The sequence below is a fragment of the Micromys minutus genome (genome assembly GCF_963924665.1).
Source record: "Micromys minutus genome assembly, chromosome: 4".
Classification (NCBI taxonomy): Eukaryota; Metazoa; Chordata; class Mammalia; order Rodentia; family Muridae; genus Micromys; species Micromys minutus.
Window position 1 is genome coordinate 24,492,252 of NC_137973.1, and position 20,262 is coordinate 24,512,513.

Consider the following 20,262-nt stretch of genomic DNA (forward strand, 5'->3'; position numbering starts at 1 on the left):
AAGTCATATTTGGCATCTCAGCAGCCTTTCCTGACTTGGCACATCCAGAACCTGCCAGGGAGACAGTCTAACCTTCTACCTATAGTCTCTTAGGATAAAAATGGCTGCTACTCTTGGCCAGCTTGGCCTTGCAGGAGCCTGTGACCTCTAATCCGTGTCCATGACACATTCTCACTTACTAGATTATAGGGATGACATTTCATACCAGTCAGATTATTAAAGGTTCAGTGTGATCCCAGGAAGGAAGTACAGTAGGTGATGAAACTTAATGTCACTAATGCTGCTGTCTTTACGCTACCTGACATGAGCCTGCTGTTCCCAGGAACAGTCTTAAGTCCCACTCTAGGGCAGTCTTTGCCCATAGGATCATTCTCAATATCTTTTCCTTCCAAGACCTAGAAAGACATAAAATTCTACCCAGTTCTGCCCTGGAACTGCAGTGCTTTTAGTTGGATGCATCCTAGCTCCTTCCTCACCTTCTCAGTCTTCAGATTAGAACCCATTTCAGGGTTGGAAACATCTAATTAACCAGCCCTCAGATGCCTAGCCCATAAGATTATGTGGTTCAATTTTGAATCCCTCCCCCTTCCTTTCCCCCTCCCTCTCCCTCTTTTTAAGCTGTCAGATTGCTTAGATTTGTGGCTCTCCCAGTTACCCATTGTCATTTGGCTTACCAAACAATGGATTGAACAATGCAGTCTGTATAAAGTCCTGCATCTTGTGCTAAACTACCACTTATTCATCCAGCTGGCCAGCAGAAAAGGAGGGGATGCAGAGACACTTTAAAGTTGAAAAGGTGAGCTGGAGAGATGGCTCAGTGGTTAAGGGCACTGACTGCTTTTCTAGAGGGCCTGAGTTCAATTCCCAGCAACCACATGTGTGGGATCTGATGCCCTGTTCTGGTGTGTCTGAAGACAGCTACAGTGTACTTATATAAATACGTCTTTTAAAAAAACTTTAAAAAAATTTTTTAAGTGAAAAGGCATGTTTTTTTTCTTCAAAGAACTGATTATCTACTGGAGAAAACCAGAGATGTGGAAGTATATTAAGAAGGTTTAGGAAATGAATATCAAAGCAAGTATTCTTTAGTACAATATTAAACTTTTTAAAATAACTCCCGGGTAAAGTGTTTGTATTTTTGGTTATGCTAGATATATAGGATGTAACTTAAAATTAGTGGATGAAATAGCTGTGGATTATGTTTTTCCTCTTGATCTTGCAAGAAAGTAAGCAATGGTGTGTTTATAACAACTAAGATAAGCTAGTTGTGATAGTTTGTATATGCTTGGCCCAGGGAGTGGCACTAATTTGAGGTGTGGCCTTGTTGGAGTGGGTGTGCCCTTATTGGAGTAGGTATGGTCTTGTTGGAGTATGTGTGTCACTGTTGGGCATAGGCTTAAGACCCTCATCCTAGCTGCCTGGAAGTTAGTCTTCTGCTAGCAGCCTTCAGATGAAGATGTAGAACTCTCAGCTTTGCCTGCACCATGCCTGCCTATATGTTGCCATCCATGCTCCTGTCTTGATGATAATGGACTGAACCTCTGAACCTGAAAGCCAGCCCCAATTAAATGTTGTCCTTATAATGTGGCCTTGGTCATGGTGTCTGTTCACAGCAGTAAAATCCTAAGACACTAGCCTAGAGGAAAGATCAGTCACAAGGCACTACATTAAAGAAAGTTTTCTGGAGTTGACTTGCTTTTTAGGTGAGGGTTTAGTGAAATTGGGTCTGTATTAGACTTCTGGAACTTTTCTCCATCAGCAGTCATCTACAGTTCTGAGGCCTCTAGAAACTCCTAACAACCTTCCTCTCCAAAAACCTTTAGGGTTTTAAGTCTGTTTCCCATTTAGAACTCCAGCAGTAAAAGGAAGAATACTCGGTTGAAATTGTTTGAGACAGGCATAAAACTAAACACTAGCAAATCTACCTCACCAAAAAAGAGGTGGTAACACTGAGCAGAGAGATGGTGCTGTGGGGTGCTGCTGTGCTGGAGGCTGAGGTAAGGGAGCACCAGCCAGGGAGCACCACTACTACCTTTCAGCAGAGAAGAGCAGCATGTTTAGAAATGAAGGCCTGAACCAAGTTAAGCATGGTTTAGAAAAGAGAAGAGCTAACTCCTCCTGCACCCCTCTGTTGTCTTAGGATAAAACCTAGACTCCTCAATGCCTTTGACCTTCAAGATGTCATGTTTTCCACCTCCAGTTTCCAAGACTATTCCCATTACAGAGAGTTGGAGGCTGCTTTCTTTTCTTTTTTTCTCTTCATAGTTAATTTTATTATTTATATTTGTGTGTGTGTGTGTGTGTGTGTGTGTTTGTGCGTGCACGTGCCCCCCCTCACACCCCTAGCTTCCAGAAAAGGATACTGGATCCCCTGGAACTGCAGTTACAGGCAGTTGTGAGCCACCATATAGATGGTGGAAACCAAACATTGGTTTTCTGCAAGAGCAGCTGGTGCTCTTAACTGCTGAGCAGTCCTCCAGCCTCCAGGTTTCTCTTTGTAATTTCACATGTCTAATAAGATCCTTTTCATATCTAGAAGGAGGAGGACTCCGTCAGGAGACTTTTTCCAAAGCTATCTTTGTGAAGTATGAGATGCAGGCATAGGGGAGCCCCCCCCACCAAGACTGTTTCTCTGTCTTTTATTGCTATCCCCACCAGCATTTTATATGTCTGTGAGATGGGCACTTTATTTTCTCACCCTGCCTTTTTTTTTTTTTTTTCTTCTCCCCAGTTTCCTGGAAGTGGGTAAGGGTTGGAAGAGAAGACAAATGGAAATCTCCTTGCATCTCTCCACAGTGCAGTTGTTGAGATGGGATTTGGGCTCGTGGGCATTGGGAGAGAGAGATGGAGTCAGTCCTGGAGGGAGAACTGCTGAGCTGATGGTATGGTCTAATTACTCCTCTGCTGTGAGCTTGCCTGTAATTGTGGTTTCTGGGAGCCAGCACGTCCTGGAAATCTGCTAGAACAGCAGAGATTTGGGGTTTCCGCCTGGGATGGAGTTGAATTTTCCACTTGGAACAGCTTACCCAGCACCCATTTTTGGCTGGGAACAGGACAAATCCCTAAAGTTCAGAAGGGACAAAAATCAATAGTTGTGGGACGTAGACTTTCCTTAGGAACTGAATAAGAGTTATATACTTTAAAATTCTAGATGTTTTTGAAAGATCCAGATAAGCAGCAGATAACCAGTTTTGGTGAAAGGCAGATGCTGAAAAGATAGACCAAACTCTGTCCCTTACCTCAAGCAGGAGATTTACATGCCAGTTCCTCCCTCACTATCATTTTTATAGGGATGTCCCTAAATAATAATAGGTGGGAAAATATTATACTAAGTCAGCAACTTAAGCTCTCATTTCTCATGGTAATGAGGTGTGGTAAGAGTTGGCATATTCTGAACATATAATATGTGCCCTGTACCAAACACTTGAGTGAATTCCATCATTTAATTTCCTAATGATGCAGTGTCATAGTTATTTCAACCTCAGATGAAATTGACAGATTTAATATGTTGCCTGAGACAAAAGAAGTATACTTTTTGGATTTGCACCTGAGACCTGAATTCAAGTACCAAATACAGGTCTAAGCAGCCTAGGAATCTGAGCCTAGTACTTTATCTTCTGTAGAGATAAAGTACTGCTCTGAGTATCAAGTGCAATACTTACTCTTCAGCCTACTTGTTACCCGGTACTTAGCAAATGATAGCAGAATTCTTTAAATTCTGTGGTACTAGGTATGGAACTTGGGACCTGTGAATGCTAGGCAAGTTCTCTACCACTGAGCCCCATCCCCCATCCCTCAGTTTTTAAAGATGGGATTTCACTATGAAGTCCTTTCTGTCTGGCTTCAGACTCAAGATTTTCCTACCTCTACCTCCTGTATGCTGAGACCACAAGTATATGCTCAGTATGGTCGTAATTGAGTTTGAATACAGAGAAAATAAGCAACCTTCCCCGAGTTTGGGATCTGAGATTTCAGAACACTGAAATATGTTAAGAACAGATCTGTGATAAAGTAGATACTGAGGGCTCTGTGTTTCTAGCCAGAGAACAAAGCATTAGTGAGATGTTTTCGCCCTGTGGCACTAGGAAATGAACCCAGGGCCTCATGCGTGCTAGGTAAGTGCATTTTTTCTGAGTTACATCCCTAGCTTTTGAAAGCAGTGTTTATAGAGGTGTACACTAAACTGCTTGCATTCACCTACCAGCTCCATTTTGCTTACAGGTGCTTGTAATCAATGCAGCCTTTCATAGTCCTGCTTCCTCAGCTGTAAAATAGTAAAATTGTATCCACTCGGGGCATTATGAAAGTTGAATAGGATAAAAAAAAGAATGAGTTGAAAGTTATGGAGTGCCAGACACTGGCCTGAGCATTTTTAAGATGTGTTCTAAAATAACCCAGTCTTAGAGACCCTGGGAGGTGGTGGTGCTTTCCTTTTCTCTAGTTTATGGGCGAGGAAGCTGAGTCAAGAAGTTAAATCAGCTCTTTGAAGTCACATAGCCAGTAAGGGTCTGGGGTGTTTAAAACTGTAGAAGGCTCAATAGCCTGTGCTTATAAAGTAAGTGCGTGAAAGCAGTCTACCTCTTGCTTTCAGCATTACTGTGTGAGTGTTTGCGAGCATATGCTCAGCACTGTGGGATTGGTCAACATAGAATATGGCAGGCAGGATTTGGGCTCTTAAGTTGTTGATTATATAGTCAGAGGAAGATATCAATATTGATGAAATAATTTGAAATGCAGTATAAACTCAAAACTCAGTAAAAATTAATTTTGTTACTGAACAGGTCATTGGGGAAACTGGACTAGTTAGGATAGCTTATTGGAGATGGTTATATTTTAATTCAGCCTTAGAAAACTGTGCTGAAGGAGAACAGTAAACAATCTTGAGTCCTGGAGTTTGGAAAAAGTTTGAATGTCAAAGTTAGTAACTCGTCATTCAACACATTTTCATTGACTGTATATTTAGATACCACATATTGAGGCTTTAATCATCCACGAACCACATTTCTTATGGTAGTTCTGTAGGACATTTATTACCCAGTAATGTCGTAGCTATCTTTTGTCTAAGTATACTATGATGTTCAAATAGTAATTGAATGAGCTGACACCCTTCTCGGAATGTGTCCCTTCATACAGCACTCAGTGGAGACCGAGGTCTGAGGGGATGGCTCAACTGCCTCTGCGTCTCCCTGTTCATCTAGGTCTGTCTTCTAGATGTTACTTTTGTGAACTAGCGTTTTCCAAGCTGAAGTACTGTTATTTCTATACTCTCTGTGGGCCCTTGTTCAAAAAAAAAAAAAAAAAAAAAAATCATGATGTGATTTGTGCCTGAATAAAATCAATGTATGGTCCCTGGGAAAGAAGACCTATGTGGTTCACTCATTTCTTCTATCCATTACTCCCCAGCACACCCCACATTTGAACCACACATTAGAACTAAGACTGTACTCCAAATTCTCGGACCCATTGTACACCATATTTAAACCTCTCTGCTACCCGATAATAAACTTAGTCAAATTGCATGCTCTGGGGCAGGTGCTTATTATTTGTGTTAATCTATGGAAGTTATTATAAGACCACCTCCCTGAGCCAGCAATTTTTGTCTTAATACTCTTCTCATTGTTCCTCTCAAAAAAATTTTGATTCAATAGAAAAGAGCATGTGTGTGAATGTGCATATATGTGTATGTGTCATCATATGAATGGAGCAGGAGCCGATCTACAAACCCCTTGTCTTTTCACAAAATGGCACTGGATCTCCCCCAATAGAGGGCAGCAGCCGATTTCCTCGTTTTGTGGAATAACTAGCTCTGCAGACTTGAAAGGCCTGGATGGCAAGGCTACTGGAGAGTTCTCTTGATTTGCAGCCTGCCTGTTCCACCTACAGTCAGAAATGTACAATCTGAGTTTGTTGCAGGTGTAATTTGTAGCATGGTAAGTTTATTCTACAAATAGTGCCATGTTTCAGTACAGTCAGTCTGAAGGGATGGTGAAAATCAGAGAGAACCGGATGTATCAGTGGATCTCTTGCTGATAGAACTGTCATGAGAGCTGCAGGAGTCTGGCTGCTAGCGAAACTGATTCAATTTTTCCACGGTTGGCCTTCTGTCAATATCCTAACCAAGTATGTGTTTAAATTGGGAAATCCATGAGGGATGAAGAATCATGCAGTATTAGCACAAGAAAGGGCCATAGTAATCCATCTCAGCCTCTCACTGAAGGGGTAACAAACTAAGGAACAGAGAAGAAAGGGTAGATTGGGTTCATGCCCTGACTGTCAAAGAATAGTTCTTCTCAGTCTGATTTTCTTCATCAGTAGAAGAAAGCAACAGGGTCACCTCACCATGTTATTGTCAGAATTAAATGAGCACCTACTTCACATTTATTATTATCATTTTCTTCTGCCTTTTCAGGGGCATACAAAAACACAGGCCGAGTTAGTCTAGAAGCCAGCTGTCTCACTGAGCCCTACCCACTTGCTTTCGGGGTTTGCTCCTCTGTCCTGTGACAGTCTCAGTGGTTCCCTCCCCTTTGTCTTCGGCTGCCTCAGCTGTCCCAGGCAGAGCTTAAATATTCTGAAACTTGGTTTGATTATGATGTCACATTGTACATCTGTAAGTGGCAGATTTGATACCAATGCCCCAGTCTATTTCCATATACAGTCTTGAGATAATATTCTTTTCATCAGAGACATTTGTTTATTGGAGGACACACAACAAAAAACAAATTAATATGGATTAAATATGGACAGTAGTGAACCATCTACTTTAGATATCTGTAAGATGGGCATATATGTGCTGGATAATTCAATTCATGTATTTTGTTTTGCAAGACAGGTTATAATTGCTTTGGCAGCAGCAAACTAATTATGCTTGTCTTCAGGCCCTATAACAAGAATAGCAGCTTTTTATAAAGTATTGCTATATGCCATGCATCAGCTAGATACTTATGAATTATGTCAGTCTTGTTTGGTTTTTGAGACAGCATCTATCTCACTGTGTATGTAGCCCTAAATAGTCTGGAGCTCACTGTGCAGACAAGTCTGGCATCAGACTCTCAAGAACCACCTGCCTCTGCCTCCTGGAATCTGGCATTAAAGGTGTACATGACCATACCTGGCTGTGCCAGTTTTTAAGACAGCACTGCATGATGGTTAGTTAGTATTATAGTTTTATAGATAAGAAAAGTTTACAGAAAGTAAATTGTTTGCCTTAAGTCACAGATAGTAAGTATAAAACTAGGATGCAAACCCATACTGTCTAACACTATATGCCACCACATTGCTTCTTGATCATAATTTGAATTCCCAGACATAGCTCAGACAATGAGCTTTATATGAGGAATATGTAACAAGTGAATTAGAACCCATGGAAGGTTAGTTCAGTGGGTAAAGCACAGGAGGAAGACTGGAGTTCTTCATGAATGTCAGCTACACATGGGAGCCCGCCTGAAATCATAGAGTGCAAGAGGCAGAAACCGTGAATCTATGGAAGAAGATGGCTAACTATTCTCACCAGATCACACACACACACACTCCCCCCCCACTCCTCCCACACAGGAAATCTCAAAGTGATATCTAATACCTGTATGCTAATCTTACTTTTTAGAGATTTGTTTCTTTTATGTGTATTAGTGTTGTGTGTGTGTGTGTGTGTGTGTGTGTGTGTCTGTGTCTGTGTCTGTGCCCAATGTGTGTATGTAGTGCCCACAGAAGCCAGAAGACGGTGTCAGAGCTCCTAGAACTGGAGTTACAAACAATTGTGAGCTGTCATGTAGGTGATGGAAATCAAAACACGGACTTGTGGAAAAGCAGCAGTTCTCTTAACCTTTGATTGTTGAGCTGTCTCTGCAGCCCCTTGTGGGCTGATTAAAAAGAAAAGAAAAGTGTGAGTCTCCGCCTATAAAGCTGGAAGGCCCGTGCTGTGTTGGATTGAGAGTGAAGAAATGGACGCATACCCCAGAGTAATCCTGATTTGGGTTGGGCTTTTTTTTTTTTTAAGATGATATTTTTTTCTTTACTTATTCAGCTGCATCCATAAATTGAATTTCTGAATAATTCTTTGATAAACATGGATGAGCAAATAGCTCTAAGCTTTGCTGAGTTACCTACTTTTAGAGTGTTTCAAAAGAGGAACAGATGGCCCAGAGGATAGTTCAACTCTTACCAACTAAAGCAGCCATATTTGGCCCCCCACATTGACTGCTTTAGTTTCAACTCATACTAGAAATGTGCACAGGATCTCTCTTCCCCCTGTATATGCTCAGTAGCTTTTCTTTGTTTTTCATTATATTATAGCGTATTTTTCTTCTTTAAAAGTACAGTGCGTTTTAATCATATTCACCCCTCCCCAGCCCCTCCCAGATTCATCGTCCTTCCATACTAGTCAACATATATATATACATATATACACATATATACATACATATACACACACATATATATACATACATATATATACATATACACACACACACACACACACATATATATACACATATATATATCCCCACCCCCCATTTCTGTCTCTTTGGAACAGAACAGGCTTCTAAGAGATAACAGCCAAACACAACAAAACAAAATATGATGCCATACAATAAAACCATCACATCAAGGCTGGACAAGACAACCCAACAGAAGAAAAAGAGCCCCAAGAACAGGCACAAGAATCAGAGAGCCACTCCTTCACTTGCTCAACAGTCCCATAAAAATACTAAGCTGAAAGCTATAGAATATATAGAAGAGGACCTGGTGCGGACCATGTAGGCAGGCCCTGTGTTTGCTGCTTCAGTCTTTGTTGAATATTTGAAGCTTGCTCAGTTGATTTAGAGGGCCATATTCTTCTTGTGTCCTCCATCCCTCTGGCTTTTACACTTTTCTTGCCTCCTCATCCTCTGGGTTCCCTGAGCTGTGAGTGAATGAGTGTGTGTGTGTGTGTGTGTGTTTGGGGCTGGTGATAGAGACATTGTTTAGAGCAGTATTTTCCAAGGACTTTCCACATAATATCTGCCTGTGAGTCTCGGTATCTGTTCCATCTGCTGCAGGGGGATGCTTCTCTGATGATGACTGAATAAAGCACTGACTTATGAGTTGAGCAGAATACAATTAGGAATCATTGTGTTAATCCTTTTTTTCTTTTTCTTTTCCTAAACCAATAGTGTTTGGTTTTATTCTAATCTAAGTCTCTGGGCTGTCTAGTCTTGGTCACCCAATGGGGTTGTTTAAGTGTGCTTGGCCCAGGTTGTGGCACTGTTTGGAGCTATGGTCTTGTTGGAGGAAGTGTGTCACTGTGGGGTTGGGCTTTGAAGCTCTGCCTAGTGCAGAAGAGCCTATCTTGAAGGCAGGGCAGATTGTAGGTCAAGTATTTTATAGCTAGGTTGTTGTTTGTGTTTCTTTTTTGGTATCCTGCAGAGTACCTTTCAATACCAAAGACACTAGATCGTAGTGGTAAAGGTTCCATGTAGGCACCATCTTGACTTCTCTATGTTCAGTGAGTTATGTGGGTGTTGTCCTCAGCAATGGAGCCCTGCTGTACACTTGTAGAGAATAACCCATTGTCTTAGTAACAGCCTGGGTTGTTTGGGGATTTCCATGGGACCCCTTTGGACAACAATTCAATTGAATGCAGCCTAATCCTGGTACTGGGAGCCTTGTTTAGTGACAAGAGCTGTCCAGTTTGGACTCCAATTCCCCCATTATTAGGAGACCTCATAGGATTACCTTTATATACTTCAGTTAGTTTCCACTACACTAGATTTCCATAACATCCCTCAAATGTCCCTCAATTCCAGCTGTCTCTCTTTCTCTCTCTCTCTCTCTCTCTCTCTCTGCATTTACTTCCTCAGCCCTATCTCCCCCGCCTCCCTAGTCCTCCTCTTCCCCTCCTCAGTTGCCTCCAGTCCATCATAAAATCTATTCTATTTCACTCTCCCAGGGAAATCCCTATGTGCTGCCCCTCCCACCCACCCTACCCAGTCCTTTCCTCTATACCTAACCTCTGGTGGGTCTACAGATTATAGATTGATTGCCTATCAAATAGCTAATACCCACATATAAGTAAATACATACTGTCTTTCTCCATCTGGGTTTCTTCACTCAGGATGATTTTTTTTTTCTAATTCCATCTATTTGCCTGAAAATTTCACATCGTTGTTTTTAACAGTTGAGTAATACTCCATTATATAAATTACCACATTTTTTTTATCCAGTCTTCTGTTGAGAGACATCTTAGTTGTTTCTAGTTTCTGGCTACTATGAATAAAGCTACTTGTGGACATGGTTGAACAAGTGTTTTTGTGGTAGGATGAAGTGTCTTGAGTATATGTCCAAGGAGGGCTCTAGCAGGGTCTAGGGGTAGATCAGTTCCTAACTTTCAGAGGAACTGTCATATTGATTTCCATAATAGCTGTGCAAATTTGCACTCCCACCACAATGACTGAGTGTTTCCCTTAGTCCACAACATCACCAACAGGAGCTATCAGTTTATATTGATCTTAGCAATTCTTAGAGACGTGAGATGAAGTCTCAAAGTAGTTTTGATTTACATTTTTCCAATAGCTAAGGATGTTGAACATTTCTTTTAAGTGTTTCTCAGCCATTTGAGTTTCCTCTATTGAGAAGTCTCTATTTAAATCTATACCCCATCTTTAATTGGATTATTTGTTTTTTTATATCTAGTTTCTAGACTTTTTATATATTTTGTATATCATGTTGGTAAAAAACTTTCCCCATTTTGCAGGTTGTCACTTTGTCCAAGTGATGCTGTCCTTTGCCTTACAGAAGCTTTTCAGTTTCAAGATGTCTATCTTGTTAATCTTGGTTCCGATTAACAAGTTACTGTTCTGACCAGGAAGTCTTCTCCTGTGCCAGTGAGTTTAAGACTATCCCCAGTTTCTCTTTTATTGGGCTTAGTGTATTGGGTTTTGGGCTTGAGTTTTTTGTACAGTGATACATATAGATTTATTTGCATTCTTCTACATGCAGACATCCAACACCACTTGTTGAAGACTCAGTTTGAAAGTATTTTATTGGGCATTTTTGTATCTGTATTCATAAGGGAAATTGGTCTGAAATTTCTGTTCTTGTTGGGTCTTTGTACGGTATGGTTATATGGGTGACCATGGTCTCAGAATGAATTTGGTAATGTTCCTTCTATTTAGATTAATTTGGGGAATTTTGGTGTTAACTCTTCTTTGAAAGTCTGGTAAAACTGGGCTAAAACCATCTGGCCCTGAGCTTTTCTTGGTTGGAAGACTTTCAATAGTTGCTTTTATTTCACTAAGGGATATAGGTCTACTTTGCTTATCTGATCTTATTTAAGTTTGATAAGTGGTACTGTCTTAGTTAGGGTTTTACTGTTGTGAACAGACATCATGACCAACGCAGCTCTTATAAGGACAACATTTAATTGGGGCTGGCTTACAGGTTCAGAGGTTCAGTCCATGATCAAGGCAGGAACATGGCAACATTCAGGCAGGCATGGTGCAAGAGGAGCTAAGAGTTCTACATCTTCATCTGAAGGCTGCTAGCAGAAAACTGGCTTCTAGGTAGCTAGGTCTTAAAGTCCACAGTGACACACCTATCCAACAAGGTCACACCTACTCTAACAGGGCCATACTTTCTAATAGTGTTACTCCATAGGACAAGCATATACAAACCATCACAGGTACCTATTGAGAAAGTTACACATTTGTTTTAGACTTTACAATTTTTTACATGTTTTAAAAGTATGTTCTTTAGATTTTCTTCATGTGTATTGGTATGTCTCCCTCTAGTTTGGATAAGGGTTTATCTATCTTGTTGATTTTCTCAAAGAACTAACTTCTTGTTTCATTGATTTTTTTTTTTTTAATTGTTCTCTCTGTTTCGATTTTATTGAGTTCAGCCCTCAGATTATTTCTTGCTGTGTAGTACTCTTGGGTGTGATTACATCTTTTTGTTCTAGAGCTTTCTGGTGTGCTGTTAAGTTGCCAATATGAGGGCTCTCCGGGTGTCTGTCTGTCTGTCTCTGTCTCTGTCTCTGTCTCTGTCTCTCTCTCTCTCTCTCTCTCTCTCTCTCTCTCTCTCTGTGTGTGTGTGTGTGTGTGTGTGTGTGTGTGTGTGTGTGTGTGTCTTAGAATCACTTTCGTGGTGTTCCACAAGTTTGGGCATATTGTGTATTCCTTTTCATTGAATTCCAAAAAGTTTTTAATTTCTTATTTCTGTTTTGACCCAGTTTCAATGGAGAGTCTTTCAGTTTTCATGCATTTGTAAGCCTTCTGTTGTTGATATCCAGCTTTAATTCATGGTGGTCTGATAAGGTATAGGGAATTATTTCAATTTTCTTATATCTGTTAAAACTTGATTTGTGACCACATATGTGGTCAATATTGGAGAAAGTTTCATGAGGCACAGAGAAGAAAGCATATTCTTTTGTGTTTGGGTGAAATGTTCTGTAGATATGTTAGATTCATTTGGTTTATAATGTCTGTTAGCTCCAGTATTTCTCTGTTTAGTTGTCTAGATGACCTGTTTAGTTGTCTAGATGAGAGTGGGGTATTAAAGTTTCCCATTATTGGGAGTCTGTGGCCAGTGTATAATGGTCAATATATGATTTAAGCTGTAGTAGTGTTTCTTTTACAAATTTAGATGCCTTTGTATTTAAGGCATAGTAGTTAAGAATTGATTGAAATGTCACCTTGGTAAACTTTTCCTTTGATGAACATGTAGTTCTCTCCTCAGCACTGGGGAGGCAGAGGTAGGTGGATCTCTGAGTTCAAGGCCAGCATAGTCTACAGAATGAGTTCCAGGATGGTCAGGGCTATACAGAGAAACCTTGTCTTGGAGGGGGAAAGGATTACTGAGACCATTTTTTACACTAAATTATTGAAATCTGGTGTGTATTTTATTTTTATAGCATATTTTAGTATGAAGTATGTACAGTTTGGCCAGTATTCTTTAATACATGCTATTATTCAGTTCAAAGCAAGGCCAGAAAGTGCACCCAACATCAGCTGCCAGCAGCCTGCCCTTGGGACTCTCTCACTTGCCTGTTCTGATTGCTAGTGCCCTCCTTCAGGTGTATGTCCTCTGCCATGCTTATTCTCTGGTACTCTTTTCTCTTCAGTACACTCTAGTCACTGGTAGTCAGGCTCCCCTTTTTAAAGCTCTATCTGATTTTACCAGATAGGTGCTATGTCTGCAAGTAAAGTGCAGAACCTTCACGTGTAAAGAGTGTATGTGTGCAACCTGTCTCAGAGTTGATACCATTCTGCTTCCTAACACCACTGTGCTGCTTTCTGGTTTGCAGGGCCTTTGGCTGCCATGAGATAGATAGACCAGAACAACTGGGCCATTTACCCATATAATTTAGGTGGAAAAATAGACTTGAGGAATTTAATAGGAGGTGTTCTAAGATACTCCTGATAACAGCAGAACAGGGTGGTAACATGTCTTTGGGGAGTCTTTTCAGTCCTGTTCCTTGCTAGTCTCTTTTCTCCCCCTCTGCATTGCAGTGGCATTGATAGCAAGCACACCAAGGTTGCTGTGTCTTTCACTGTTTTCTGTGCCTGTACATGTTATTTCCTTCCATGAATGTCAACAGAGCCTCTGTTAGAATCCTATCCTTTCCTACTCTGGGTAAAATCCACTTAACACATGCCAGTCATTGCTCAGCTCTAATTTGTAGTTTCCAATGTACGTGAACGTGTATTTGCTTGTTTAGCAGATGCTTCACTGATTGGTGTATAGTACTGAATTCTTTTCTAATGGAAGACTGCACATTTAAGTATCCTTGCAGTGGCTCTTATTACCTCTCTTTTGTAAGTTCATGAAAAGCCTTCTACTTTGTTTAGTCTTTATTAAAACTATGAAATTGTGAATTCAATTTTAATTCATATGATCAAGCTCACTCAAAGTCAGACATGCTTTTGTTTCCTGTATTATCTAATACAAATGCTTCCTATATTATGCGTTCTGAGCCACTGTGTGATAGTTGTTGAAGAGTAGATGTTAATCTAAAAGCACTCAAATAACAATTTAGTTAGTGTTTAGGTTGGCACCGTAGAAGGAAGGTTCAGGGAAATTCGCTGGAATATATCTAAAGCCAAACCCTGAAGAATGAGTGGATCTCAGAGAGTTCAAAACTGGTGGTCAAGGTGAGTGTGGCAAAAGGTCTCTCTCTCTCTCTCTCTCTCTCTCTCTCTCTCTCTCTCTCTCTCTCTCTCACACACACACACACACACACACACACACTATGTTCAAGACTTAGCACTCATTCAAAACCAGGAACTGCTGGACAAGGCTTTGTGGCACACACCTTTTATCACAGCACTGGGGAGAGGAGGCAGCAGATCTCTGAGGCTAGCCTCACTCTGAGGAGTGAAGCTGAAACTGGATGTAAGGAGGCCAGACCTTGTAAGGTTGAAGTCAGAGGTGCCCAAGTCCATGGTAGAGGCCGTGCTGTCGACAAAGATTCCTGAGATGCCAGCAGTCATGTCAGTAGGGCCAACTGATTCATTTAGAGATCAAGAGACTGGAATTTCTGGCATGGCCTGCACAGCCCTGCTTGCTGAGGAGAAAGCATGAACAGGACTGTCTGGAGCTGAGGACATTGGCTTCAGTTTTTTAAATTCTAGCTTTACGGAGCTAATGGAGGAGGTGGTTTTCTCTTTTTCCATAGCCTTTAAGAAAGCTGGTGGTGCCACCTCTGGTGGTGGTGCCACTTCTTGGTTTTTGTTGTGGTGGTGGTGCTACTTGGGGGGCCAGGTGACTTGCCTGAGAATGACACAGCCAGGAAAGGACCGAGCCTGGACTTGTGTTTGAATTGTTAAAGCTGTGGGGATCCAGATGCTGCTGGCTGTATGGGAAGGAATGTAGTATGTGGAGGTGTATGAGTGCATATGTGAAGGCCAGAGGGAACTTCTGGTGTCACCATCTATTGCTGTCCACCTTATTTTTGAGACAGGCTCACTGACTGGGTAACCAGGGAGCCCCTGGACTGTCCCAGCCCTGCCTCTGAACACTGAATTATAGTTACACATTGCCATACTTGGCTTTTGTCATGGGTGTTGGAGGCCTGGGTGCATTGAGCCATCTCCTCCAGCCTCTAAAACTCTGTTCTTAAAATCATATCACATGGTTCTGTCTGTGCTTCAGTTTTGACAAGCTAACCAACCCTTAGCAGACTAGTCCTGCCTCGTCCACACATGCCTGTCTGATAGCCAGTTCCTCCTTGGATACCCTCATGAAATTAGAAAGAAGAGCTTTCCTGGCTATGCCCTGCCTGGGGCTGGGACCTGATGGCTTTTCAAGTGTACATACCTTTGACATCCTGGACAGCAATTACACAGGTGTTCTTAAAGTGAAAATGTGGGTGAACCTCTCTTCTATGTATGATTTGTGGGAGGATGGGGGGTTTCTGGGTCAAATGAACCGTTTTAACAAGTCACCCTAGACTGCTCACTGGAAGAAAAGGGAACATTTTAAACATTTTTGTAATGGTGGGAGGAGATTTCAGGTGCAGCTCAGTGGTGGAGCTGTGGGCTAGTGTGCTGAAAACACCAAGGACACAAGGGATAGTGAACTATAATGTATGACTTTAGAGAAAGAAACAAAGGATGTGATTGCTTGTTAGCAGCTTAAAAGACAGTGAAGGCAGCTTCTCAGACAAGAAGCAGTAAATACATCAGACAGCTCACAACCACTTCTTATTCAAGCTCTTGGGAGTCTGATGCCCTCTTCTGGCTTCCACAGTCACCTTCACACTTGGCAGAAGCACAGACAACACACTAACACATTTAAAAAAAACTTCTAAAAGTAAAAATAGTAACAGTTATAAGCACTTGGTAAAATGGTTGCTTGAGAACAGTTCTCAAAACACATGTGATGTAATGTGAGATTTCAAATAGAATAGTTTTTTTTTAAGCCTTTGAGAAATCTCACATTACCACCACAGAATAAGCTATACAACATCACGTAAAATGTTTCAAAATATTTAGCCAGATAGGCATAGGGGCATGTTCCTATAATCACAGGCTGAAGCAGGAGGATACTTAATTTGAGCCTAACCTGGGCTAAACAGTGAGTTCCAGAACAGTCTGAGACACAAAATGAAATTCTGTAAACAAACAAAAACATTTAACCTGATTTTGATCATGAGGAGACATCAGGCATTTACCAGTTGTGGGCCATTTATTCAGCAAGAGTCTTCAGAATATACTGTGGCAGTGGGGAGACGGCTCAGTCGGTAAAGTGCGTGCTGTACCAATGTGAGAACCTGAGTTCACATCCACAGCACCCATGTAAAAAGCTGGAATTGATAAAATCTGTAATCCCAGCTCCAGGAAAGCGGAGACATTTGAATCCCTGGAGTTCACTGGCCAAACAACCTAGCTGAGTTGTTGAACTCCAGGTTCAGTGAGAAACTCTGTCTTAAAAATAAGGTGGAAAGTAACTGAGGAGAACGTCTAATGTTGACTTCTGACCTCCACAGGCATATACAACACACACATGATAAAACATCATTGTTACAAGAGATCAAATGGGCAGAGGGCTCAGTAGGTAGAGAGAAGGAGGGAGAGTGTATGTTTTGTGGGGGGGGGGGGGAAGGGAGGGAAGGGAGGAGGTGTTTATTAGGCAATATTCTATCAAAGTTAACTTATCTGGCTTTGTGATGACACAGTTCTTATAGAAGAGTCTCAAGGTACTCAGTGGGTATACACTGAAGTAGTTAGAGGTAAAATGTCATGATGTCTCTACAATTTTTAAATGAGAAAAAATGTATATGTAGAAAAGAAGCGAATGTGGCTGGGGAAGAAGAAGAAGAAGAAGCAAATATGGCTGGGGAGGTGATCCTCTAGTAAGTTGCTGCTCAAGCATGAGGACCTGAGTTGGTATCACCAGTGCCCATGGTAGAAAAGCTGGTGTACCTTTAATTCCAGTTCTGGTTTACAGAGGACTTGCCACCTAGCCAGCCCTGTCAAATTTCGATGGTCCAGATTCTGTAGAGATTCTTTCTCCAGAGCAAGGCAGAGAAAAACAGAGGATACTTGATATCAGCCTCTGATCCTAATCCCTGCCCATCGTGGTATGCACTGATGCAGGCACTTCCACGCACACATATACCACAAGTTGTCTTTAACCTCCACTTGAACACCCCCAGATAAATAAATGTAAAAATTAATAAATAAAAACAAAGGAGGAGCTGGGTGGTGGTAGTACATGCCTTTAATCCCAGCACTTGAGAATCAAGACAGATCAAAGTTCAAGGCCACCCTGGTCTACAAAAGAGAAACCCTGTGTCAAACAGAGTAGAGATGGAAAGGAGGGAAACAGACAGGACGCAGAGCAGTGGTTGTCAGCCTTCCTAGTGCTGCAGCCCTTGACTACAGCTCCTCATGTCGGTGACCCCCAACCATAAAACTATTTTTTACTGCTACTTCATAACTAGTCTTGCTACTGTCACAAATCGTAATGCAGATATCTGAATGCGACCCACAGGCTGAGAGCTGATGAGTATTACTCTCCCTCCTGCCCCTTCAGCTTTAGTGCTGCTTGAATTACTCAGATTCAAGGGTGGAGCAGGGTAACTTGATAGAGAGGGAAGGGGTATAAGCAGTGTGGGTAAGTTGGAGGCTGAAGTGAGCACAGCATTCCTTAGGATCTGCTAGTAGAGAGGAGCAGTCAGGAACTTGCAAGGTTTGAATCCACCTGATGAAAGGCACTCACACGCTGAACTGTACGTAGTAAAAAGGCTGGGGAGTCTGGTGTGGGTTCTCGAAGGGCTGAGGGAATGATGTGACAGAGGGACGGTAAAATGATGTGATCATGGTTGGTGGTGGTACTTAGAAGTCCATTTGTTTTGGTGATCCAAGCTTGAGGCAGTGTACCTAAGGTGTCAGGTGTCATGGATCACACACACACACACACACACACACACACACACACACACAGTTCATAATGTTCAAAAGAGTGTATCCAATCGAAATACTTCCTCTTGATTAAGAGTGCGCTGAGGGAAGAGCAAGCCCAAAGACAGGAAGTGCATTTGTTACACTAGAACAGGTTCTAAAGGACCTATTTTAGCTGCTATATTTTAATGGAGAAAATAACTGAAAAAAAATTCTTTTTCTTCAGACCACCATGTCAAACTACTTTATTCTCTCTATCACTTCCTCCCTGGTCTTTCGTGTTTTAACCTACTAAGGTCTTCCTTCCAGTGTACGCTCAGATTTGAAACTAAATGACCCAAAGTGTGGCTGTTCTTTCCGCATAGCAGCCCTGCCTAACAAACATTTCTTTTTCCTTCTTCCTCCTTTTTCCTTTTTTAAACTCTTAATTAAAATTTTTTTTTAAAGCAGCTGTATTTACATGGTGTAAGTGAGGACACAGTGAACCACCAAATTAGACTGTTCCATGGGTAGAAAGAAAGGTTTCCTGGGGATCAGACTACCAAGGTTATTTCTCGGAGACAGGAGAAGAATGTCAGAGAAGCAGTGGGTTTTATATGACATCCAGCAGGGTGGGGTCTTTGATCTGACACAGGCTGTTCAGATTGACAGAACTAGATGCCCTGTCTGAAGTAGTTAACTTTAGGGGTAGGATCAGGGGAGGTTCCTGGTAATTTAAGGGAAGCTTTTGATAGGCAGAAACCTACCTTTAGGTCTCTGTTTAGCCAATAGCATCCTGTTTACCAGGCCAAAGTCCTGCTGTTTAAAGTAAGGTCTTCATCACTACCCGTGAGGGCAGGGGCAGGGTGGAGGGGCACACCTAACACCTGACAGTCTGTTCTCCATCATACCCGCCCTGGCCTATTTGTTGGTTTGGTTTGGTTTGGTTTGGTTTGGTTTAATGGAGCCTGTAGTGTCCGGTGGTGGTCAGCTGTCTTCTTCAGTAGATAATGTATACTTGCTTTCCGTTTTGAAACCCTATTCATGGCACAGCTCAAATGCAGTCCAGGCTAGGTTGACTCAGTGATAAACTTCATGCTATGCAAGGTCATAGACACTGTCCCCACCACTCAAAACATAAAAGTGTTTCCAAGTTCAAATGAATTTTCTGAGTTTCAAAAGGGAACTGGAAAGTTGGTTCCCTTCCAGAGTCAAGAACAAGGTAAATTTGGGCATTCGGACCCAGCTTGAATGGTCGGAGGATGCTATGGGTACACTGAAAGCAATGGAGCAGTTGGAACCCAAGAATCTTGACAAGCCCTTTATGAGAGACCCATTTCTGACAGGGGGCTGGTAGTCCATAGGGTTTGGACCAAAACTATAAGTTTTTCTCATCCACTTGTTTGTCATCCCTATTGCCTAGCAGTGTCTGGAGCAATGCTGTTCAGTTATGCCCAGTTGGAGAAAGACAAGATACTGGGCCCTATAGAATAGTTCAGGGACGCAGCAGGTCATATTAAGTATTATGGCTAATGATCTAATTAGTACTTATTGCTGAATTCAGAATGAGCCTGAGTAATTTTACATAGACAACTGGTGAATTTGCATTATTATAAGCTCACCACTGAATCAGCTCCCAGCCCTGCTTGGTCTATCGGGTTTTTCTTTTAAACTAACCATCCCCAGTGTCTTGTCTGGTTTATGTTGTTTTGTTTTCTTTCTCTTTCTTCCTCCTATCCTGCATCACTCTCTCCTGGGTCCCACGTCCTCTTCTTTGATGTCTTCCTCTCTCTGACCCAAAGATCAGCCAGTAAAAAGCAGTCTCACCTGTCCAGGTAAGACGGATGCGTCCAGGGGAGAAAAGATCCCCGTCTTCATATTTTTACATTTGTGTAGGGTGGTGGTGGTGGTGATGTTGACTGGTTGTGAAATAGGGAGTATCATTTTGTTTTTGAGATTCACTGTAGAATCCAGGCCGGTCTAAAAAGTGTTATATATAAGCCCAGACTACTCTGAGCTCAGCGTCTTCCTGCCTCCGCCTCCCAAAGGCCAGGATTACAGTTGTCTGCCCCTTCATCTGGCTCTTGTGAATAGTTAATATCTTCACACAGTTCAGAAGTAAGCACAACAAAGACTATGATGAGGGGTCTCCAGCCCAGTGCCTGCTCTTAGCCAACACTTTTTTCACCTCAGAGAAACCACTGTTGCTTCTCTTATACTCTGCAAAGATATGGCAGATGTTTACATATGTAACAAATATTAAACAGAGCTTTTCCTGTTTATCTACTGCTTCAAATGTTCACATAATTCTCTTCTCCCTTAATAGCATCATAGAAATCATTCTTTATACATGGTTTTATAAGGACAAATTCTGCATTGTTCTATAGATATGAGGTCATCG

General features: G+C 41.7%; 1 protein-coding gene and 1 pseudogene across 10 annotated transcripts in view; one reads left to right on the forward strand and one right to left on the reverse strand.

Annotated features, from left to right (window-relative positions):
• Positions 1 to 20,262, reverse strand: part of LOC308419637 (nucleophosmin-like) — a 506,796-nt pseudogene that overhangs the window by 265,768 nt on the left and 220,766 nt on the right. The window lies entirely within an intron of this gene.
• Positions 1 to 20,262, forward strand: part of ARHGEF11 (Rho guanine nucleotide exchange factor 11) — a 107,408-nt gene that overhangs the window by 38,388 nt on the left and 48,758 nt on the right. For 5 of the 9 annotated variants that reach the window (XM_080915677.1, XM_080915671.1, XM_080915672.1 and 2 more), the window contains exon 2: positions 19,664 to 19,696. The exons of the other annotated variants lie outside the window; for them this stretch is intronic. In XM_080915677.1, coding sequence (XP_080771803.1) covers positions 19,664 to 19,696 — 33 coding nt within the window. The remainder of the gene's footprint in view (positions 1 to 19,663; positions 19,697 to 20,262) is intronic. 9 annotated transcript variants of the gene reach the window in all.